At 41.6% G+C, this 25,167-nt stretch overlaps 1 protein-coding gene across 1 annotated transcript in view; it reads left to right on the forward strand.

Annotated features, from left to right (window-relative positions):
* The window catches only part of GTF2H4 (general transcription factor IIH subunit 4), a 68,138-nt gene that overhangs the window by 33,461 nt on the left and 9,510 nt on the right, over window positions 1-25,167 (forward strand). The window contains exons 7-12 of the mRNA XM_073613668.1: window positions 2,880-2,988; window positions 8,373-8,441; window positions 8,568-8,651; window positions 10,275-10,407; window positions 11,808-11,938; window positions 21,779-21,826. Of these exons, the coding sequence (XP_073469769.1) occupies window positions 2,880-2,988; window positions 8,373-8,441; window positions 8,568-8,651; window positions 10,275-10,407; window positions 11,808-11,938; window positions 21,779-21,826 (574 nt within the window). The remainder of the gene's footprint in view (window positions 1-2,879; window positions 2,989-8,372; window positions 8,442-8,567; window positions 8,652-10,274; window positions 10,408-11,807; window positions 11,939-21,778; window positions 21,827-25,167) is intronic.

The following is a 25,167-nucleotide window of genomic DNA, read 5'->3' on the forward strand; positions in this document are numbered from 1 at the left end:
TGACTCTGATCCGAGGAACGATCCGAACCGTGAGTTTTTTGATCCGTTGCACCCCTAGTACACACCTATGCAGTTTGCTTTTGATCTGTTTTTGCTGTGCGTTTTGATTTTTCAAACGTGATTTTGCTGCGATTTGCATTTTTGCATTTTTTTTGGCCAATTTGTTGTTGGGCAGATTAAAAAAATGCATTACATGCTTTTCTGTAGCTTCTCCATTGAAGTATATTGAACAAAAAAAAACACTGTTTCGCGGTAAAAAAAAGTCCCTGACAGTTTCCAAATATGCGGCAGCTGAAAAAAGCATAGATGTGAACGTGTCCCATAGGAAACAATGTAAATGAACTGTAGTGAAAATTAGCCCTTTATAGTACAAAAAAAAGCAGATAATCACTACTGTAAGGGGTTCATTTTTTTTAATGTAGAACTGTGAAAGTAATATTTACAGTAGCGATTATTTGCTCTATTTGTACTATAATTATTTTAGTTTTTTTAACCCCATTATGTTACTGGCCGATTAATCGAATATGAAAATAGTAATTGTTTAATTTCATAATCGATTAGTTGTTTCAGCCCTAATGTTAACAAAGGCCTTTAAAACTGATGTCCAGGTTTACTTTCAATTGAAATAGTTTGTTTGGGCCAAGGCGGCCCAACCAAACCATTTCCTTCACTAATAATTGCACCGGCTGGGCGCACTGTATAAACAATATGTAGCCTCAGCTACATATAGTATACAGCACTGTGTTCTGGGTTCGAGCCAAAACTTCCTGTCTCACACCCAGAACACCCAGCCATTCACAGGCAGCTTTGTATTCCATCAATGATCACAAAGCTTCATCTGATTGGCTGAGTCAGAGATTGTGGCGTCATCAGCCCGCCTCTCTAACTCAGCCAATCAGAGGAAGCTTTGTATTTATTGATAGAATACAAAGCTGCCTATGAATGGCTCAGCCTATGTTATTTTGTTTTTGATGTGAAACTGGAAGTTCTCGTCTCATACCCAGAACACAGAGCTGTATAGTGTCTGTAGCTGAAGCTACATACAGTTTATACAGCGCACCCAGTGGACACACATGTTAGTGAAAGAGCTAGTTATTTTGGGCCAGCTTGGCCAAATGAACTATATAATGTGAAACTAAACCTGGACATTCACGTTTAATAATGAGTGCAACATGCCAACATATTAAAAGATTGAGATTTGCTTACCTGAATCTAGCAAGTGCAGGTTGTGCTGTATGGAGGCTTAAGCAATTCCATTTTATTCTGTCAATGGGGAGTTTGTTGCATGCAGATTCCTTGATCTTAACACGCAGCAATGCTCAGGACCAACATTTAGAGCTCATTCACACCATATGTGCATGAAAACTGATGGGAAAACCGTGCAGATTTCACTTCATCAGACATCAGTTTTCATGCACGTTGACATCCGTTTTCATGCTCGTCAGCTTTATGCCCTGTTTACACCAATTTTGATGTCATGTCAGTTTTTTTCCCCTGCAGAAAACTGCACACACGGTGCAAATTCCAGCACAGAAAAAAATCTGCACGTGATACCAGTGTTTTTTGGTGTGAACAGGGCACATAGAGAACATTTGTTTGTTTTTTTGTGCCCTTGCAGAACGCATGCATAAAAACTGACCTCTCTGCACCATGGTGTGAATGAGGCCTTAGGCTGTATGGCTTCACTTTGAGCCTGGATTTACACTGCTGCAGTGCGAGACACCACATGTAATTTACACAGAAATCGCAGCACATTCCTGTGCGAATTACATGCGGTGTCTCTGGGGTGCAGTTTTGAGCAATGGATTTGTATGGCTCAAGTCGCAACGTATTCACACCAAACTAGTGCAGGACCCTTTTTTGTCTGCCCCAGAATCAGATTATGAACACCCATGAACATCCGATTCTGCAAATTGTGCTGCAATTTGCAAACCGCAAACTAGGGTTCCTCCAGAAGTGACTAGGGGTTATTTGAGCTGTGGCTAACTGACCTCGTACGTGAAGGGTTCTGCATAGTTCCAGCTCCAACACCACTTGGCAGAAACAGAGGCATGACTGTATGTGTCGGTTCACACTGAGGCAGCGCGACTTGCAGCGCGACTGCCTCAGGCGACCTGGACACGACAGGAACAAGGACTTGCAAAATGACTTCTGTATAGAAGTCAATGCAAGTCGCTACAAGTTGCCCCCAAAGTCGTACAGGAACCTTTTTCTAAGTCGGAGCGACTTGTGTCGCTCCTGTTAGAACGGTTCTATTGTACAGAACGGGACACGACTTGCCAGGCGGCTAAGTCGCCTGACAAGTCGTCCCAGTGTGAACCGGCACTTAGGGTTGTGTTCTGACCAGCACTGTAAGGGGAGCATTCTTCTCACTGACCACCACCAATGTAAGGGACATTTTCCCAATGACCACCAATGGACTAATCGTAACAGGGGTTCCCTGGCTGTGACATGAAAATTATTGCAGGGGTTCCTTTGGGGTTATAAGGTTGAGAAAGGCTGTTGGCAGAGCCATACAGATAAAATATACATGTACAGTATTTCAGCTATGCAGTTATCTGTTTCTTGGCTGATCCACTTGTAATTTATCAGCCATGACTTACATTAATGTGGAGCCAAAGGGAGGAGGAAGCTTGATGACGAACCTGGATACTTGTGTGATCAGGAAGTGCTGGTGATCCAACTTTTTATTTTTAACTTGGCCTAATATTTTGCAAGATCTGTTAGTTTGTTTTGTTGTGTGCCTTCCAATGGGACCGTGCATGCTATATTTTGGCTCTATTTTATTAAGAAACATTGTTTACTATACAACATGCAAAAATATTATTTAAATCCTTTTTTATATTTTTGAACAACATTTTGTTTTGTTCATTCTGTAGTGATTCTGGAGAAGCTCCAAGCATTTCTTCAGCTGGATTTCAATTCCTACTGCTAGATACAGCCTCACAACTCTGGTATTTTATGCTACAGTACTTGAAGACAGCCGAAGTAAGTATTTTATCTCTAAGACTTTAATATAAAGTACCCAACTTGTTGTGGCATCTTTAGGGGGTAGACATTTGAAAGCGTGTTACTGGATCACTATCTTCAGATGTTTTGACTACTGTGTGGTTTACTGTTCTTCCTGGAAAGGAAGCTGTACCTGAGCATCTACAATGCAGTTATCTCCCTGCTTCTGCTGGGGAGAAAACGGTACATGGGGAACCATAGTGCAAAGACTTTCTATATTTCTGCATAATCCATTCTAAAGACCTGTGCTTCTTTTACCTTCCCCGCTTCTTTTGGGTGAAGTTCTGCTTTAATGTCAGAATGGGGTTGGGTTTCAAATATTGCAGCTTTGGATAAGGTGGCTGCATTCATTTTCTTGTTTAAGGGACAGTTCACACCATAGAAACGCAGTCCGGATGCGTTCCAGGTGCTTTTCTGCATGTGCATTTTTGATGCGTTCCAGTGCATTTTTGATGCGTTTTTGATGCAGTCCCGTGCTTCCCCCCCCCCTCTTTTTTCTCAACCTTAAATAAGGACAAGTGTGTTGCAGTGCGTTTTTGGTGCATTTAGGTGCAGCATGTTCTACTTTTTTTTCTGGAACTGGAACCCACTGGAACTGCAAGCACTGGTGTGAACTATGCCATTGAAAACCATATAACCTACTTTCCATGCGTTTTTGATGCAGAAAAAAAATGCACTGGACTGCATATGAACTGGCCTTAAGGCTATTTTTCCTTTTTACTTTCACCTGGTTATCCTGTAAATACTACACTTCGTATTACTAGGTGGCTACACTCACTCCTCCACTGTATCTATGGAATCAGCCATATTTTGTCACTCTGGCCGGACTTTAATCGCTTCAGCCCTGGAAGATTTGGCTGCTGAATGACCAGGCCATTTTTTGCAATTCGGCACTACGTCGCTTTAACTGACAACTGCACAATCGCGCGGTGCTGCACCTAAACAATATTGATGTCATTTTTTCCCCACAAATAGAGCTTTGGTGGTATTTGATCATCTCTGCAATTTTTATTTTTTGCGCTATAAACAAAAAAAGAGCGACAGTTTTGAAAAAAAACAAATATTTTGTACTTTTTGCTATAATAAATATCCCCGTTTTTTTTAAAAAAAAAGCAAATTTTTTCTCAGTTCAGGCCGATATGTATTCTTCTACATATTTTTGGTAATAAAAATCGCAAAAAGGGGAAAATAGATTGGTTTGTGCAAAAGTTATAGCGTCTACAAAATAGGGGATAGATTTATAGCATTTTTATTATTATTGTTTTTTTACTAGTAATGGCGGCGTTCTGCGATTTTTATTGGGACTGGGACATTATGGCGGACACATTGGACACTTTTGACACATTTTTGGGACCATTGGCATTTATACAGCGATCAGTGCTATAAAAATGCACTGATTACTGTTAAAATGTCACTGGCAGGGAAGGGGTTAACACTAGGGGGCGATCAAGGGGTTAATTGTGTTCCCTCTCTGTTCTAACTGAAGGGGGGAGGGGACTGTCTAGGGGAGATGACAGATCACTGTTCATACTTTGTATGAACAGATGATCAGTCTCTTCTCCCCTCATAGAACCGGGATCTGTGTGTTTCCCGGCGTGTGCCCCCAGTGGCCACAGGGTGAAGCGACAATACATAACATTGTTTCGCACAGCTGTGCCATTCTACCGCAGTAAAACTGCGGCGGCTGGTCGGCAAGTGGTTACATATGTCTTTGTTCATCACCATTACATGGATGCTGTTGGGATTAGCAAAAGAAAGATACGTTTATTCCTGCAGGCTGAACAGATAGCAAAAGTGATAAGGACACTGCACTTCTGGCCAGGTCAACAAGTGTTTTCTGTACTTTCTGAAAACATTCCTAACCTGATAAAAGAAAATGAATGCAGCCACCATATCTAAGGACTTGTAAGCTGCAAGATATAACATTTTCATTTCTGAACACTTTAATGCATTTTCATGGCAAGTGAATGCATTTTTATGGCATTAACATGCATTGCATTAACCTCCCTGGCGGTAAGATTATTTCAGATTTTAGGTGCTGAAAGCGGTACAATTGTTTTGCATGGAAATTTGGCGTTTTATATTGTAGGTCTGTAATTCTTAACAATAACACACTTAAATCTGTCCAAACAAGAGTCTAGTAGATATCCCGTGTATGATAAAGTTTGAAACACAAAAACATAAATTATAATATAATAAATAAAAATAAATAATTAAAAAAAAAAAAAAAAAATTAATAATAAAATAAATTTCCCCACGATTCACTATCGCTCAATTCTGCAAGTGTTCTAATTTACTATCGCTGTTTTCTAGCTGGTCTAAAGCCACTTTTGACGTAAAGGGACACTTTTTGGTTGCTATGGACAATCTCCAGTTTCCAGGCAGAAAGAACAGTATATATAACATAAAACTGCATGCAGGGCATGGGCCAAAGCACTGGGGACAAAAGGGATGTGAAATCATTTCATACAGTACTGTAATCTGTAAGATTACAGTACTGTATGTGTTATGATTTTACACTTTTTTGAATTTGCCGCCAGGCTCCGCCCCCGTGCGTCGCGCCGCTCACAGGGAACGGAGCCTGGCACGGAGAGGCTTCGGAGGAGGACGAGACAGTGCGGGGGACATCGCAGGATCCCGGGGACAAGGTAAGTAAAGCCACACCAGGATCCTGCGATGTAATCCCGAGTGTGGATCGGGGTTACCGCTAATGGTCCTGAATTTTAACCCCGAGCCACACTCGGGAAAACCGCCAGGGAGGTTAAGGCAGCCCATCCAAATGCTATTCAAGATAAATTACATAATTTACACCAGGCAACACCTTGTAAAACAACCTATTGACTTTAAAATAGAAATTAATTGCAAAACATTTGTATGTAGATATAAAAAAAGTTATATATACCCTTTTTCCCTTTTTTAGAAGTGATCACATTTCCTCTGTTCTCAGCTGCATAAAAACTGGGGAGGAGAAACAGCAGTACACTGATCTTCCCAGTGAAAGGCTATGCGGGGGGCCTGTCAGGACAAGTCAGTAGTCAGTTTTTATTAGGAAAACTGAGGGACTAGCATGAACACCAGGGATTTCACACAAAGGAAGCAATTCAAACAAAAGAGGATACTTTTCCATATAAGTACATGGTACAGCAGGTATATATCAGGAATATGAATTGTTAGGTTTACGTATTCTTTAATCATGGCTTAGAGAGAAGTTGAGGCTTTGCATACTCCCTAGGCTTAGGATCCAAAGGGTTGCACAGAGATTGAATTTGCAGGCACCACAGGACTTTTTTTTTTATCTTGGGCAATTTTTAGGCTAGGTAAAGTTAGCTTTAAAGTGCCAGGACTACAGCACCAGCTGCGTGGATAGTGCAAGCTAATCACACACGGAGGAACCTGCAGCAGGGACGGGGGGATAGTTCAGTTAGTTCACCTTTTTTCATTTTTTCTGATAAGGTAAACTTACACTTTAAGTTGATTTTCACCTTTTAAAGCATATTTGGATGTCCTGTACTATGCAAACATTGTACTTCTATTACTACTTTTTAAAAAAATATATGAATTGTGTAAACCATTAAAATACACATCAAGGGTTATACAGACAGCAAATGAGGTATAATATGATGGTACAAAATATAGGCAAGCACCAAGTTTGCATAAGAAATTACCCTTAGCATCAACATGGTATGCATTTGCACAGGTAGTATAAATGCAACAGGACCACATATACCCAACATTTCTTAATAAGATCTACAACTGACTGAGCGTCCACCTCGCTGATAATGGCCTTCTTGATCACCTTCAGTCTGGATTTCATCCTCAACACTCCACAGAAACTGCTCTCCTAAAACTAACAAACGATCTAATAAAGGCCAAAACCAATCGACAATATTCTGTACTCCTACTCCTGGACTTCTCTGCTGCCTTTGATACGGTTGACCACCCCCTCTTCCTCAAAAAACTCCACGCCTTTGGTCTCCGTGACTGTACTCTTTGCTGGTTCTCTACCTCCTGCCCTCTAGCTCCCTCATCATCTCCTCCCATGCTCGCCTCCAGGACTTTTCCAAAGCCTCTCCAATCCTATGGAATGCCCTACGCCAATCTGTCCGCTTATCTCCTACTTTATTAGCTTTTAGACGATCCCTGAAAACCCTTCTCTTCAGAGAAGCCTACCCTACCCACACCTAACAACTGTATTTTCATTTTCTCCATCAGCTCACCCCCCCACAGTTATTACCTTTTGTTTCCACCTGACCCTCCCTTCTAGATTGTAAGCTCTAACGAGCAGGGCCCTCTGATCCCTCCTGTATTGATTTGTATTGTAAGTGTACTGTCTGCCCTCATGTTGTAAAGCACTGCGCAAACTGTTGGCACTATATAAATCCTGTATTATTAGTATATTATAAAGTCCAGAACTCTGGGCATGCAAAACCTCCTCCAACAGAGAGGAAAAGAAAACATTCATATATAGAGCATCAACTGAATAATCAAGCACAAGACCCACATAGGTCCTAATAAAGCCTAACACTGGAAAATTTGGTCCCCCACCAACTGTCCCGGAACATCCAGCCATGGTTGCCACATAGAGTAAAATTTGCATGGGACATTTCTATATTGATATGTCAATTTCTCACATATAAACATGTTATTCACTTGTTCCACCCATCTCCTGGTGGGTACCTGAGGAGCAATCCAATGCCTTGCAATCAACTTACGAGTGGCATATAATGAGCATAAAATGGCAGTATGTGCATTTGGGATAAGGGATTCCTCCTTCAGCGCGCCCAGCAAACAAACCATGGCGTCCCTTGGAATCTTGAACATAAAAAACACTTGTGATATTGTATCCAAAACCTCAGTCCAGTGATGGAGGAGTTTGGGGCACCTCCAGAACATGTGGAGAAGGTCACCATGATCCCGCTCACAGTTTGGACATAAGGGAGTGTGCCTATTTCTCCACTTATGTAACTGAACAGGTGTTCTATAGGCCCTATGTAGAAAAAATAGATGGGACAGCTTCTGAGAGGCCGAGACTGAAACCAGGGCATCAGAAGATAAACAAAGCTCCCAAGTTTCACCATTGATGTTACCCAAATCTCTCTTCTAGCTTCCCCTGCATAGCAACACAGAGGCGTCATGGAGGGCATTAAGGAGAGTAGAAAAACTAGATATCATCCCCTTTTTGTCTCTTGCCAAGAGAACATCCTAAACTATTGGATGATCCATAAGATGTAGCCTGGAAAACCGGGACTGTGAGTTTAAAGCATGTCTCAACTGCAAATACCTATAGAACTGGTCTGTTACGGCTTTTTATTAAGTGTTAGTCTCTGTTCCTGTGTGTAATGCCATTGTTTTGTCATCTGCAGTCACGTGGGATGAATCTCGTAGAGATTCTTTCTTTCATGTTCCAGCTGAGCTTCTCAACACTTGGAAAGGTATTATAAGATGTAACACATATTGTAAAGCATGGCAAACTAGCCAAAATATAAAACAGTCAATACTGACATTAATTTATAATGAAAGGCCTTATTAATTTCCGATCTTGTCTTTATAAATAAAAGGATTACTCTGTGGAAGGGATGAGTGACTCCTTACAGACTTTCCTGCAACATCTGCGGGAATTTGGACTAGTGTTTCAGAGAAAGGTAAGCGGTTCCTTCTGATATTTAAAATAAGAATGTTTTTGCATCTGAATTTTACACTTTCAATGTTGGTGATCTAATTTGAGTAAAAACATGTTTAAATTGTATCATTTAGTATCGCCATTTTGTAAGAAAACTTAATTCATAGTGGCTTTAGGCCGATGATATCTATCAATATGCTAACAATATATTCTTTAATTCTCCGGTTAACAATTTGTGTTTTAAAACTATTTATGTATAACCTGTTTACAAAAAATGTACACAAAGTTGCTGTTCATTTTTGGCTGAAATACTTATCCCTCCATGTGCTTAAAGCAGCTCTTCACTCATTTTTTCATCTTTCCATCTATTAAATCTACTGCCTTTGTTGTTTTACCTTTGAATAGTACAACATTTTTTTTTCTGCCAGTATACAGCCAACTTACTGTTTCTTGTCTGGTCATTAGCCTAGGCTTATGACATCATGCACAGCTCTCTCTATAACTCTTGGGAGAGTTTGCCAGGAAGGGAGGGGGGATGAGTCATAAGCGGGCCAATGAAAGCTGCAGGGCTGCAGAGCTGGAGGTGTGCCTCTTTGTGTCTGTGTAAATCCAGGAAGTGAATAGGCAGCAGCCTCAGCTGCCCACAGTTAAAATGGCTGCAGTCAGACTTAGTGGAGGGAGATTTCTGCAGCATATTTGGCAAGTACATAATCACAGTATATATAAAATAATATGCAAAGTGGTTGGAGGGAAGCTTCAGAATGGCAAATAAGTTTTTATTACAAATTATGTGAGCAGACTGCGGTTTCTCTTTTAAATGAATTATATAATCACTATAGATTCAAATATTAATTTAAAGCCAGCTATGTTGTATCATATAAAGTCATCTGTAGGCTGATTATCATGTGAATCAAACTGCTCTCTTGGAAGACTGCAATATTTTAACGCCTAACATAAATCATTTTGCTAGATTTGCCAAGGCTTGAAGTAGTTGTAGACCCTTACCCGGTGACATGGCTAGCTTCAGGTGATATACAGAAATGAAACAATCCCCCTACATTAGTTGTACACGTTTTTCTGCACCACTCTCTTCTGCACCACTCTCTTCTGCACAATTTACAAAGTACTTCTGAGCTTTAGGAGGCAGGGGATGGGGATCTAAAGTCATTCACATTTCACAGCTCAGAGAGGAGAGCTGAGTGTAACCTGAGACATGACTGGAGGGAATGGATACACTCCTCTACACAATCCCATAGGGAAACTTAAACAGCTGAGGCTGTCAATCGCTGGCTGTGTGCTGGAGGTTCCCTCTCCATCCCCCTGGATTTGTTGGAGTCCGCACAACCTGCCAGAAACGACTTGTGCAGATAGCAGAGGAACCACTGCAGACAGAAATCACACCTTGGTGCTTTGGATTGAGGCAAGTACACACTATAGAAGTATATGCTTTGTTCATTTTTCATGACAAAATATACAGGGACTAAAATAGGTCGAATCCAGTTCAGATTTTAGGTACTTATACTGCTTGTATTTAAAAAATGTATTTAAGGATATATTAATGATTACAGAGCTCTTTTAATTGTGTCTTTTATATCTGCCTCAACTTCAGATTTATTAATGTCATGTCATGTCATGTTATTAATAGAGAAAGTCCAGACGCTACTACCCAACGCGACTAGCTATTAATCTGGCATCTGGGATATCTGGCACCACTCTGGATAGCCACAAGCAAGGTTTTATTGTGGTAGAGACTAACTACAGACTCTATGCATATACAGGTATGTGTGCAGTAACATGTTTTATACTGTGTATGTACTTTAGGTTAGTATTCCATCCAAACATGTACCTACACAGCTGGAGGAGAGAAGGAGTCTCTCCGAAGTTAAGAAAACCTGCTCTTTCACTATGAGTGTGCCCATTAGAAGACTTTACCTCTGCTCGTGTTTCAGTGGCAGCTTTCAGTTCCAGCGACAGTGGTCATTAGGAGAAATAAAGTTTAAACACCCCCAACGAGCGGACAGATAGAAATTAAAAACTGGCGGGGGCTTGTTTGACATTCGATTAATTGTAAGATCTGCATGAATCAGGTGACTCGTGGCCACTAACATTATATAAAGTTAAAGCAACATTAAAGTGAATTGTTTTAAGAAAAACTAATAATATACCTTACATTTATTTGCTGTTTTTTCTAAAAAAAAAAAAATCTTCAATTGACTTTCGAAAGTGTCCCCCGGCTGTGCGGACCCACACCCCATGTAGTCCTGTAGGAGTCCCCATACCTACACTCTCACGCTCTTTACTACAACTGTACATGCAGCCTTCAAAGGGATACACACACACGCATAGGCAGCATGAGCAGGACACATGGCCGCTGTCAATTACTTCTGCAGGTCGAAGAGGGGCATAGATTTTGCTCTTCTCGTGGTGCCTGTGTGTGTGGTACTTGGAGTGCTGCGCGTACAGTTGTAGTACAGAATGGGAACCCGCACACAGGTGGGACTCCATAGGTTCTGGCCACACAGGGGGAACATGTAGAACGGGGACTGCGTCAGCATAAGTAAACACAGATAAGAAATTTTTTTAGAAAAAAGCAGAAGGGCTGGCGAGGGGGGGGGGGGGGTTGATATTGGATTAAAGTGGAAGTCTAATCCTACTCTATGCCAAATATCACTGTACTTAACTGTTCTGCAGTCATTTGAGTCCAGTCCCACGCTGAGCTATCAGTGGCGGCTTCATTGTGTTGGAGGCATGTGCAGAAGAGGCAACCGACAACGGAAGCCCCATAGTAAGTCAATGGGTGATGTCACTTCCGAGGCATTTACCAGCTGTTGTCGGTTCTCTCCTGCACACAGTACTCGCCGCAGGAGACTGGACTGGGTCGACTGCAGAACAGGTAAGTACAGCAATTTTTGCTTTACAGGGCTAGTTAAATTAGTCTTAGCATGTGGCATGAGTAGAATTATAGTTAGTTATTTATAGATTACAAGGTACAACTGTAATTCAAGATTGTGTTTTAGCATGGATGAATGAAGGTTAATAGATCTAAACTTCACTGACAAGCTAAGAGAACAGCCATGAAATATGTGACCAGCAGCCAAAAGGTTAATCAAGAATTTTAAAATGTGCATTTCTTCTTCTATATTTTTATTTTTATTTTTTACGTTTGCTGTATCTTCAGATTCAGAACTGCAGATCGCCCTCATTGCTCTTTTTTCTGAGATGTTATATCGTTTTCCTAACCTGGTAGTAGCGCAGGTCACTAGAGAAAGTGTACAACAAGCTATTGGAAATGGTATCACTGCTGAGCAGGTAAGAAGAGATAAACCATAGTTCTTAAGGTAGACAAAGACAAATTATTATATCATTTTGTTCTTTTGTCAATGAAATAGTAGCACCATTTTTTTATATTATGGTGTAATTGGTTTGAATTGTATACACTTAAAGGCATGCTATCATGTCATACTAGACATTAGTATGAATATATACAGTATATACAAGGGGTTTTCAAAATGTTTCCACACTTATTTACATTTCATAGAGTCAAAAAAGTGCAAAACTTTTTGAAGAACCCTCGTAAATATATAAATATACATATGATCATTTTATATTAACCACTTGTAGCTAACAGGCAAAGAGCCCATAGCAGGGGAATCGCTTTCTATGTAAAAAAAAAAAAAATAACAGTACTTTTTTGATAGAGAACTAATTGGCAGGAGGATTAGATTAGAGATTGGAGGATAGTTACAGAAGATGGATACACAAAAGTATTTATAGAAATAAAAATGTAAAAGTAAATAAAATAGGTGAGATAAAAAAAATGACCAAAATGTATAATACTTTAATTTAAGATGTGCATGCACATATTGACTATTGCTAAAGAAGAGTCAAATATGGCTCCCAAGCCACTGGATGGGGGGCACCTACTCTAAACCTCCTGTACAATTGAGGGGTCGACTCTTAATTTTAAACTAAATCAGGAACAAGATACCTAAAAAAGGAGAGGGAGGGTTATAGGCTGTGCTTGCCAAAAGTGAGGTGTTGGTGCTTCATGTACAAAGCAACAAGTAGAAAGTTTAAATACAGTAATTCATTTAAAAAGACACTGGAACCTTGCCTGTTCAGGGCAAAGGGAACTTTGCAAAGGGCCCCCGACCCACTGATATTAACTTGCTAGGATTCCCCGTTGCTTTTTCTTCTTCTGCAACAAGCACCAAAATCACCATGTGACCACAATAAGGTGTGCTATCACTTTAAATACTTATCACAATTTAGGTGTAATTTCACTTTAAATAAGAATAATATAAAACTGTGAAAAGGACAAAGATCTTAAAATAAATCCTTGCAAATATAGAATGAATTATAAAGAGTCCGTGAACCATAAACTCCATGAGATGAAATATAAGTGAAAAAAGTCTCAAGATATTAGTTGCAAAATGTGAACCACTTCCAACAAATGCGCGCTCCATGTGAAAGCCACCAGTGTTCACATGCCTGGCAGTCATACAACTATGTACTCCTTGCAGTAACCCAATCTGGTATGGAAGATGTCAGGATTGTAAACAAACACAACGCCCATGCCTGGCTGTTCCACTACTCAGCAGCCAGATATAGTATGGCTTCAACTTTGGCATATAAGGCAAAGGAGGGAAAAAAAAGGCAAATCCCATAGTGTAGCACATTAAAATAAACTAAACTCTATAACAGAAATAGAACCACAATGTACAGAATCAAAGATGGCACCGCCACAGGTTCTGCCAGCATGTGCGATGACATCAGACACAAACTCACTGGGGTCAGTATCAGTGGGTTGACTGACCCCTTTGCAAAGACACTGTTACTTTGCCCTGAATCGGCAGAGTGACAATATCAAGTGGCAAATCTTTAAGGAGATCAGAGTTTATAAATGACGTCCTGTATTATTCATATCTGTACAGAAGATATAATTTTGTAAACTACCATGTTAAAGGCAAAGATAGGATGTGCAAAAATGATACCAACTGCCATATAGACATGTTGAGTAAATTGGTTATAAGATGCCAAATGCTCAGACAAAATCATTCTTTCTTTATCGTACATCACGGGACACAGAGCAGCTATAGTAATTACTATCTGGGTTATATGCCACCTATAAGTGAATGGACACTGGCACATCCAAAAGACAGGAAGTCCACCCTCTAACCCCTCCCATACAGGAAGTACCTCAGTTTTTTCTCCAGTGTCTGCAAGAGGTGGTGGTCACTGATGTGATACATGTGTTCTTAGAGCATACTTGGTTGTTTGGATGGTTCTATTAAGAATCATAGACTTTAATCAGATCCATTTGAAAAAGCTGTCAGCCAAAATGGATGGTACCCAAGCCTCATTGGAAGGAGAGAACATTCCTCGAGGTTTGCCTGTAATGCAGCCTTAAGGCACTGGACCCTACGTAATGGAAGCCTGTGCAGTGTTTGTTCTGAGTGCTTTCCTGCAGGGTGCTATACAGGTCCAGGGGAGTGGACCCCAGATTAAGAGGGGGACCCAGTCTCTGAAGGTCTTTTATGACAAAACTCGCCGTGATGGGTGGAAATTGGACTCCTGTTATGTTCAGAGTCCTGCAGCAGGAATGGTAAGTCTCCATTTGTTTGCAGTTTCTTTAAAAAAAAAAAAAGAGTTCTGACTGACTGTTCTCCCGGTGGCCACTGGAAGCAGTGTGCTGTTTAATCATGCTGTGTACTTCTTACTCATGTGGGCTGCTGTTTCTCCTCCAGTCACTAGAGGGTACAGGCTTGCTCAGTATGGCTTATTTTTATATAGGCAGGAAGGGCAGCCATGCCATGTGGCAACAGGTTCAGTAGGCCTCTGGAGACGTGGCAGCAGCCCATGGATACTAACAAAGTGTGAGTACTTACTATGGGAGAACTGTGTGACAGACAAGTCATGATTATATGCTGCATATTTACTGCTTATCTGAGGGGACTGTGCAACTGTAAGTTGATACACCCCTGGACGGTTAGCAGTTCACTTTAAAGTGTTTTTGACTGCTCTGTAGGCAGGTGCAGCGTAGTATACGTGCTTGCAAACTTGTTGCTTAAATGCATGTTTAAATATACACGTTTGGAAGAACATGAGCATGGGTGCATTTTAAGGAGTTGTATCTCCAGTATAATGCATATGTGCTTAGCTAAATCCTGCAGGACTATGTATGGGGCCAATTGCAGTTATGTAGGTGCTTCCTTGCAAACTAGCTGGAACTCATGGTTGCTGAAACGCATGGTTGCTGAAGATACATATTTTTACATATTCACATAAATATACAAGGTTATTCATGTTTGCATAAAGATGCATGTTTGGACATGTTTGTATAAATATACATGATCGCATCAAGATACGTGATTGCATAAAGATACATGTTTATACATGTTTGCTTAAATATACATAATCGCATAAAGATACATGGTCGCATAAAGATACATGGTTGCATAAAGATGCATGTTTAGATATGTTTGTATAGATTTACATGGTCGCATAAAGATAATTGATTGCATAAAGATGCATGTTTATACATGTTTGCTTAACTATACATAATCGCATAAAGATACATGGTCGCATAAAGATACATGGTTGCATAAAGATGCATGTTTAGATATGTTTGTATAGATTTACATGGTTGCATAAAGATAATTGATTGCATAAAGATGCATGTTTATACATGTTTGCTTAAATATACATGGTTATACATGATCGCATAAGGATACATGGTTGCATAAAGATACTTAATCGCATAAAGATACATGGTTGCATAAAGATGCATGTTTATACTTGATCACATAAAGATACATGGTTGCATAAAGATGCATGTTTATACATGTTTGCTTAACTATACATGGTTATACACGATCGCATAAGGATACATGGTTGCATAAAGATGCATGTTTATACTTGATCGCATAAAGATACATGATCTTATAAAGATACATGATCGCATTAAGGTACATGGTTGCAAAAAGATGCATGTTTATACATGATCACATAAGGATACATGATCGCATAAAGATACATGGTTGCATAAAGATGCATGTTTAGACATGTTTGTATAGATATACATGGTCGCAAAAAGATACATGGTTGCATAAAGATGCATGTTTATACATGGTTGTATAAAGATGCATGTTTATACATGATCACATAAGGATGCATGGTTGCATAAAGATACTTGATCGCATAAAGATACATGGTTGCATAAAGATGCATGTTTATACTTGATCGCATAAGGATACTTGATCGCATAAAGATACTTGATCGCATAATGATACATGATCGCATAAAGATACATGGTTGCATAAATATGCATGTTTATACATGGCTGGGGAAAAAATCGATTTGAATCTTGTATCGAGTTTTAAGGTCAAATTGATTCAAAATTTCAGCAAATCGATTTTTTTTTTTTCGCCAGGACTGGCGCTGACACCGCGCCGGGCCTGAGGAGCTGCGGGCAGGAGTTTTTAGGCGAGTCCGCGGCTTCGGCCTAGTCCGCGAGGCTGGACGCCGCGGACTAGGCCGAAGCCGCGGCCTCGCCTAAAAACTCCTCCCTGCAGCTCCCCAGGACTGGCGCTGACACCGCGCCGGTCCTGAGGAGCTGTGGGCAGGAGTTTTTAGGTGAGGCCGTGGCTTCGGCCTAGTCCGCGAGGCTGGATGCCGCGGCCTCACGTAAAAACTCCTGCCCGCAGCTCCTCCGGACCGGCGCGGTGTCCAAAAAAAAAAAAACTCGATTCGAATCATGAATCGAGTTTTTTTTTTTTTTAAATCGCAGATTTTTTTTTTTAGAAAATCGCCCAGCTCTAGTTGCTGCATTATTTACCTGTTATACCAGTTAAATGGTTCCAGAAAAGAGAGGCAGCTGGGGGAAGCAGGGGCACCGCTCTCAGGTTCAGGGATCTGGCGGTGTCCACATCTTCTGATGGACAGTGGTGTTGGATGCATCTGAGCCACTGTGGTGTTTGGCATTGCAGTGTTTCCTGTCGCATTCATTTTTCATCAGACTGCGGTCGCATCACCTTGATCATGCCTGATCTCAGTTGATCGAAGCCTAAGCAGAATCAAGCCTGGTTATATAGATGGGAGACTGCCTGGGAATACCAGATGCTGTAAGCTTTCCCCACCTCTGTGAGGGAGGCATCTGAGGCTGCTGTGTTTTGAGAGTATCTTAGGGCAGTCTCTAAGGTTTGTTCCATCTTTAGCCGGCAGAAACCTGGTAGGTTAAGTGCACCTCTTGGGACTGTCTGGGTCTGTCACGGAGTCATTAGTCTTTTGCCTTGCATTTGCCCTTGGAGCAGAAGTTATGAGCTCATTATTGTGTGACAAATAAAAGGTAGCAGTTCCAAAGCCACATAGGGACATGAGGTCTATCTTAAGATCTCAAGCCGCTGAACATCCTTCTGTTTCAAATAGGCTAGACTGTTCAGTGATGACCCCTCTGCAAGAGGTAGATTTTGGGGTCCATAATCATCTGTAAACACACATCTTCGTGTGGCAGTTTGTTTCCATTCTCATCAAAGATTACTGTAATTGCAGTGAAAAGCTGTTTTTTCTTGTGAATCTTCCCTTTTGGGTTGGCCACAGCTACGGAGAGTTCACAAAGCGTCTAGCCCCAGTGCTGGGCTTTCTGAAGACACCTCAATACTCTACCTCAATAATCTTTGCTCAGGAAGCAGTCAATTCCAGGGGTTCCTTCAGTATAGGACTTGAAAATATTTTTTTTGCCTGAGGTGAAGCCAGGAAGTAGCACCCGCAGAAATATGTGGGTGGGAGATTTTCTTTTTCTTTCTCCAATCTGTAGAGGAAAGGAGTTTGGCCTTAACTACCGTTAAGGGTCAGAGTTTGTCCCTATCCATTTTTTTCCAGGGGCCGTTGGTTCTCACAGCTTGTTTCATACCTCATACAGCACTTAACTTGGACAGTCCCGCCTGTCAGGCCATTCTTGTGTCCTTGGGACTTGAATTGATCTTGACTGTCCTTGTAGAGGCCACTTTTTAAACCAAATCGGGGGGATTCTGTTGGTCCTTTTATCTTAGGTGGCTTCTTTGGTTGCTATCACTTCACAAAGTGGAGTGTCAGAGTTGGCGGCTCTTTCATGCAAGGAGCCATTCTTGGTCTCGCATTATAAGCTGATGTTGCATCCTCATCTATCTTTATTGCCTAAAGTGTTTTCTAGTTTCACTTGAATCTGGACAGTGTCTTGCCTTATTTTTCTCTACTCTAGAGGTAGTTCAGACGCTCAGGGTCTACTTGAGTTGTCGGCACAAGTCAGGAATCTTAGTTTGGGCTGCCAGAAGAGCCCAGGAAGGGCAGGCAGCATCCAGGTCGAACATTTAGCAGTGGATTTGCCAGTTTATCAATGATGCCTATGGTTTACATGGCAAAAAAAATATTTTTTTCTGGGGAGAGATTCTCTACCAGGTGTGGGAGTATCTTGGGCCATCCATCATCGGGTGTCAGTGGCCCAGGTGTACAAGACCACTACAGGGGGTCCCCGACTTACGAACATCCGACTTACGAACGACCCCTACTTACGAACGGGGCCCGAATGACGTCACTGCTGGCCGAATCTTCCTCTCCTGAGCCTTTCCTCCGTTCCTGGCTTGGCTGCGGGTCCCCTTCGTCCTCCTGCCTGCCCATCCACAGGCCTGGTATGGTCCGGTGGCTTGCCAGGCCGCTGAAACTGCCCGTCGTGGCCGAGGCCTTGTGCGGCCTACGAAGCCTCCACGATCCCCGGTCTTTCCTACGCCGCTGCCCCGCGATGGTGCACCGCGGCCGGCCGCCCGGCCGGCCGGCCTGCCTGGCCTCTGATGGCTGCTCTCACCATCCATCTCCCTGCTGTGCCATACAGTGTACCTCTCTGCTGTCTCCTGTTGCTGCTGCCATGAAAATAGTGAGAGGGGAGAGCTGTGCTCAGCTGCGATCCTGGACTCCTGTTTTGGAAGTGACAGGGTCAATAAAGAGAACCTGTCACCTCCAATTGCTATCACACAGGGAATTGTTTCCTCCTGTGTGATAGCAATAAAGTTAAGTGAAAAAAAAATTGATAAAAAAAATTAAAATAAGAAATACAGTAATAATTAAATTAATAAAATAAAAAAAAAAATTAAAAAATGTAAAGAATAAGAAAAATAATATTAAAAATAAGAAAATTATACAAAAATAAAAAAAAAAGTAAACGACAAGCTACAAATAAATACAAATAGAAAAAAGTGATTAAAAAGTAAAAAAATAAAAGAAACAAAACATATTTGAACTAACCATGCCACCCCTGCCATCCGGTTGCCTTTCTCTGTTGATTTGGGTTTACATCCTGTCTCTGAGACTAGATTTGCACTTAAAAAAGGTACTGTTCCGACTTACAAACAAATTCGACTTAAGAACAAACCTACAGTCCCTATCCTGTTCGTAACCCGGGGACCCCCTGTATTTGGTCTTTTGTTTACAACTACAGGGTTTTTACCAGGTCGATGTCAATCGCGTAGAAGATATTTCCTTTGGCCTCTGGGTATTCCAAATAGCAGAGTAGATCCTTCTTTGGTGGCAGTTTCTGTGATGTGTCTCCCTTCCCTCAATGGCATTGCTTTTGGACATCCCAGATAGTAATTACTATAGCTGCTCTGTGTTCCATCATGTATGATAAAGAAAATAGGATTTTTCCTACAGCTTACCTGTAAAATCCTTTTCTTGGTGTACATCAAGGGACACAGAGGTCCCTCCCCTCTTTTCGGAATTACTTGCTACAAAACTGAGGTACTTCCTGTATGGGAGGGGTTATATAGAGGGGGGACTTCCTGTCTTTTGGGTGTGCCATTGTCCATTCACCTATAGGTGGTGTATAACCCGGATAGTAATTACTATAGCTGCTCTGTGTCCCGTGATGTACTCCAAGAAAAGGATTTTGCAGGTAAGCTATAGAAAAAATCCTATTATCAATTGGGAACTTAAATATTGATACTCAAAAAATGTAACATGTTTGGCAAATGTGCCCCAAATGTGTAATGTTGTATTTTCCTCTTGGCATTCCTGAAAGCATGTAAATGAAACATAATGGATACAGGTGGTAAAGTTTATATCAGGGGTAGGCAACCCCAGCACGGGTGCCGCAAGTGGCACGCAAAGCCTCTTTTGCCAGAACTCGACTCCCTCCCCATCAGCAGAACAGTGCAGGGAAGTGTCAGTGAGACACTAATGCATTCCAATTTCAGAATTTCCCACGCCGCACCTGCACCCACACTTGAGGGGGAGGCAGTGTGCCCCCACACATTGTAAAAGATGGGAAACATTGTTTGGTTCTCTAGCTTTGCTGTAGCTGCGATTGTCAGCTTTTGTGATGGGGGAGAGATTGGGTGCAGTTCTGCTGGGGGGGGGGGGGTCCTTGTTTCCAGGAGGAAGACTGTTATTGACCACTGCTAAAGCCAATCACAGTCCTGCTAGCCCCATCCACCATGAGGAGGAGATTGACTCGCTAGGTTGCTACTACCAATCTCAGAAAAAAGGGATTTTACTGTTATTGAGAAAACCACAAATCAGGTGACAGTTTGTGGAATTACTGTTGAGCTTCTGGGAACTTTGTTGACATTATTCCTGAACCTTTGCGTCACTACTGAACCCCTGCACTCTTTGTCCCTTTAAGCCACAGCCAGTATTCATCACAATGAAAACCACACCCAACTTTTGCTGCGGCGCGATGCGCCACACTTTCTGTCAGCTGTGGGGGCCCAACTTTTGATCCTGCACACAGGTCCACTGCTTTCAGAAAATGCCCCTGAGCTCATCATTGCACATCCATTACAGATGCCTGTATGTGACATCACATACAAGCACGTGGGCTGGATGCAAGAGGTGTATCAACAGGATGAGTGTGCCAGGACAGGTAGAGGTGTCTCATCTCTGCTTCCTTTCATCACTCTGCATATCACACGTATCATAGATGAGAAGAGGGTACATCGGTGGAGCAGATGAGCAGGAGGATACAGCGGTGGGGAAAATGAGCAGGAGGGGTTCAGAGGTGGTACAGAAGAGCAGGAGGGTACAGGGGTGGGGCAGATGTGCAGGGAGGTACAGTGGTGGAAGAGATAAGGGGTTCAGCAGTGGTACAGAAGAGCAGGGGGCTACAGTAAAGGGGCAGATGAGCAGGGGGGGTTCAATGTTTGGCCAGATGAAAAGGGGGTTACAGTGGTGGGACAGATGAGCAGGGGGGTTCAGTGCTGGGACAGAAAAGCAGGGGGGTAGAGCAGTGGGGCAGATGCAAAAAGAGGTGTATTGGTGGGACAGATGAGCAGGGGGTTACAGTGGTGGGGCAGATGGGTTCAGTGTTAGGACAGATGAGAAGGTGAGACCGAAGAGCATGGGGATACGGAGGTGGAGCAGATGTGCAGGGAGGTACAGTGGTGGGGAAGATGAGAAAAGGGGTATATTGATGGGGCAGATGAGTAGGGGGGTACAGTGGTGAAACAGATTTGCAAGGGGGACAGTGATCAGGTGTGAAGGTGCATGAATTGGGGCTGAAATTGAAATACTACTCAAGTGGTTTACAGCATTTACTTTATAAAAATCCTTTTCGTGTTTGAGAGTGTGGCATTTTTTTGTTAGAAAATCGGCACGCTCAATTTCTTTGAAAAAAAATTTGGCACACTGTGCTCAAAAGGCTGCCTACCCCTGGTTTAGATTGTGATAAATGAATTGGCAGCTCCTATTCTACCTTCTGTTGTCTCTTAAAAAATGCAAAATGTGTACAAGGGGTTTGTAGAGAATTACATACAAGATAAGATTATGTCAATGCTACACACACAATTCAAATGAGACTTTATTAGTAGGGGATTCTTTGCACAATGTTGATAGACTTTGGAATGCTTGTAGTAGCCAAGTCAGTTTAAGTGGTGCAAAGGATTATCTCTGTAAATTGCAGTCTGAGTAATAGTTTGTGACCATTAAGGATGGCAGAAAAGGTGACCACTCTGTGGTATCTGCATGGACAGTTATTCTTGCCTCTTGTAAATAGAAACCAGTTCATCACAAAGTTTGATGGCAGTGCAATGTTTTGCACTAGCCAAGGGAAATTGGAGTGCCTATGATTAACATACTGTAGTGTAGGAGATTTAAAGTTCTTAATGTTTGTATTCCAATCTTTAGATAATCCATTTCATGAGGACTAGAGCACACCCTGTGATGTTGCAACAGGTAAGATGTTTTCCTTTAAATGTTAAATGTCCCATATTTGTAGCAGTTCCTATAGATTTTTCCAATGTTCGCTGCATGAATTCAAAGATTGAAAAAGAAAAAAAAATTATAAAAAATGTCAAATCTAGGTAAACATATTAACCACTTAAGGATCGAGCCTCTTTCTGAGATGTGTTGTTTACAAGTTAAAACCATTTATTTTTGCTAGAAAATTACTTAGAACCCCCAAACATTATATATATATTTTTTTCTAACACCCTAGAGAATAAAATGGCGGTCATTGCAATACTTTCTGTCATACAGTATTTGCGCAGCGGTCTTACAAGCATATTTTTTTGGGAAAAAATACACTTTTTTTAATTAAAAAATAAGACAACAGTAAAGTTAGCCCAATTTTTTTTATATTGTGAAAGATAATGTTACGCTGAGTAAATTGATACCGAACATGTCACGCTTCAAAATTGAGCCCGCTCGTGGAATGGCAACAAACTTTTACCCTTAAAAATCTCCATAGGCGACGTTTAAAAAGTTCTACAAGTTGCATGTTTTACAGAGGAGATCTAGGGTTAGAATCATTGCTCTCGCTCTACCGATCGCGGCGATACCTCACATGTGTGGTTTGAACACCGTTTTCATATGCAGCCGCTACTCACGTATGCGTTCGCTTCTGCACGTGAGCTCAGTGGGGCGGGGAGCACTTAACAACTTCACATCCCGCCCATGTACATACGACATCCGCAGGAGGGATCTCCCATCCTGCACGGGCGTCACATGAAGTCCTGGGCTTCCCGGCCATCTGGGGGGCGCACGCCTGCCCCCGCCGCATCGCTCAGGAGCCGATGCGCGTGCCCGCCGGCCACGATGTCCGCCGGCCACCCGCGATTGCCCATTAACCGAGCAGGACCGTGGATCTGTCACAGGACACTGATCCGTGTCCTGTCAGGTGAGAGGAGACCGATGGTGTGTTCCCAGTACAGAGGAACACCGATCTGTCTTCTCCCCTTGTAAGTCCCCTCCCCCTACAGTTAGAATCACTCCCTAGGTAACAGAGTTAACCCCTTCACCGCCCCCTAGTGTTAACCATTTCACTGCCAGTGACATTTATACAGTAATCGATACATTTGTATAGCACTGATCGCTGTATAAATGTGAATTGTCCCAAAATGGTGTCAAAAGTGTCCGATCTGTCCGCTGCAATGTCACAGTCACGATGAAAATTGCAGATCACCACAATTACTAGTAAAAAAAAAAAAAAAATAATAAAAATGCCATAAAACTATCCCCTATATTGTAGAAGCTATATCTTTTGTGCAAACCAATAAATATACGTTTATTGCGATTTTTTTTTTTAATTTTTTTTTTTCTATCAAAAATATGTAGAAGAATACATATCGGCCTAAACTGAGGAAAAACTTTTTTTTTTTTTAAATTGGGATATTTATTATAGCAAAAAGTAAAAAATATTCCGTTTTTTTTCAAACTTGTCGCTAGTCTTTTGTTTATAGCGCAAAAAATAAAAACCGCAGAGATGATCAAATACCACCAAAAGAAAGCTCTATTTGTGGGGAAAAAAAAAGAAAAAAAAAAAAACTTTAATAACAGTATAGCACAACTGCGCAATTGTCATTCAAAGTGCGACAGCGCTGAAAACTGAAAATTGGTTTGGGCGGGAATGAAAATACCCTATATTGAAGTGGTTATTTTACCTTTTATTTTTACACTATTATTTAAAATGTAAACATCCCTTGTAATAGAAAAAAAGCATGGCAGGACCCCTTAAATATGAGATCTGGGGTTAAAAGACCTCAGATTTCATATTTACACCAAAATGCAATAAAAAAAAATGTTTGTCATTTGAAAAAAAAAATTTAAAAATGGCCCTTTAAGAGCTATGGGCGGAAGTGACGTTGTGACATCACTTCTGCCCTGCAATGATATGGACATGGGTGGGGGCCATCTTCCCCTCACTCGTCTCCATACCAAGCCAGGAGAAGGATCCGATCGTCTCCGCTGCTACCGACGGCTCCGGTAAGTGGCGAGGCACCGAATCCGCCTCAGAGACCACTTTTATTGGAAAGCAGACCGTCCGCTGAAGAAGAGGATACCGGGGTTAAGAAGAGGATACCGGGGTTATGGCAGCTAACTGCTGCCATAACGATAATCCTCTTCAAAGTACTGATGTAAAACTGCAGCAGGCGGGGTCTGTAAGTGGTTAACTGTCCTCAGTGGAAAAGTTATGGACAGTATTTAGGATACCTGACACTTGAGATGTTTCCTCCCTGATTAAATTTTACTTGAACAGACTGGGAATGCACATATTTATCCTAATTTTTCTTTTGTACTAGTACAGCAGTGGTGGCTTAGGTGCACCCGACGTTCTTAATACTACGTTCTTAATACTATTTCGCCTCCCACCTTCGATCGGTCCTGTCTTGGTCTGCCGTGACGGCACCGAATAGATGGTCGGAAATTGAAATGGGATCATTATACCCAGCTCATCCCTGCTCTCTACTCTCGTCCCCTACTCTACTTCAAGATACCAAATTACAGTCTGGCCTCAATGCTCTTTACTTTGAAGATTTGGCGTGCCTTCATTACTAAGTTCTCTCTCTCTTCGCCATGTCCTCCTTTGTCCAATATACTCTCTAATCCCATTACCCCCGATAGCCTATCCTACCCTCAAGTATCATCCTGGGCTGAGGCTGGTTTGTTTCAACTGCGCCAAATTGTTCACGCAGTCACCCGCAGGTTTCGTACATTTGAGGACCTCCAGACTAAATTCCACATCCCCACATATACGTTTTATTTCTATTTACAAATTAAACATTATCTTTTCACACTTTCACCTTCAATTATACTACCCAAACCCACCGCCTTTAAAATTATATGTGCTCAAGGCCCCATCAGTTACATTTGATCTTTTTTATTTATAAACTACTGCATGACTCCACTTCAAATTCTGTGGATCATCATGCGTATATGCGTAAATGGTCTTCTATTCTTCAAAGCCCCATCTCCCTCCCATGCTGGAACAAATTATGGACATCCACTTCCAAAATTTCCAGATGAGTGGCACAGAGAGAGACGGCTTATAAAATCCTTATGTTCTGGTACAGAACTCCTGAAATACTACATTGTCAGGATTGTTCCTTCTCCCCTCTATGCTGGCGTTGTGGTAAAGAAAGAGGTACCTATTTCCTTATCTTATGGCAATGTGAGATTATTGTGCCTCATTGGTCTATGGTAATGTCTCTGATCCAACAAGTGATGGATCCACTACATTGTCTTATGAGCCTTCCTTTTCCTGGTATTGGAAAATCTTTGAACAAATTGGCCTCCTT

This window comes from Aquarana catesbeiana, linkage group LG02 (assembly GCF_042186555.1).
Source record: "Aquarana catesbeiana isolate 2022-GZ linkage group LG02, ASM4218655v1, whole genome shotgun sequence".
NCBI classification, from domain to species: domain Eukaryota; kingdom Metazoa; phylum Chordata; class Amphibia; order Anura; family Ranidae; genus Aquarana; species Aquarana catesbeiana.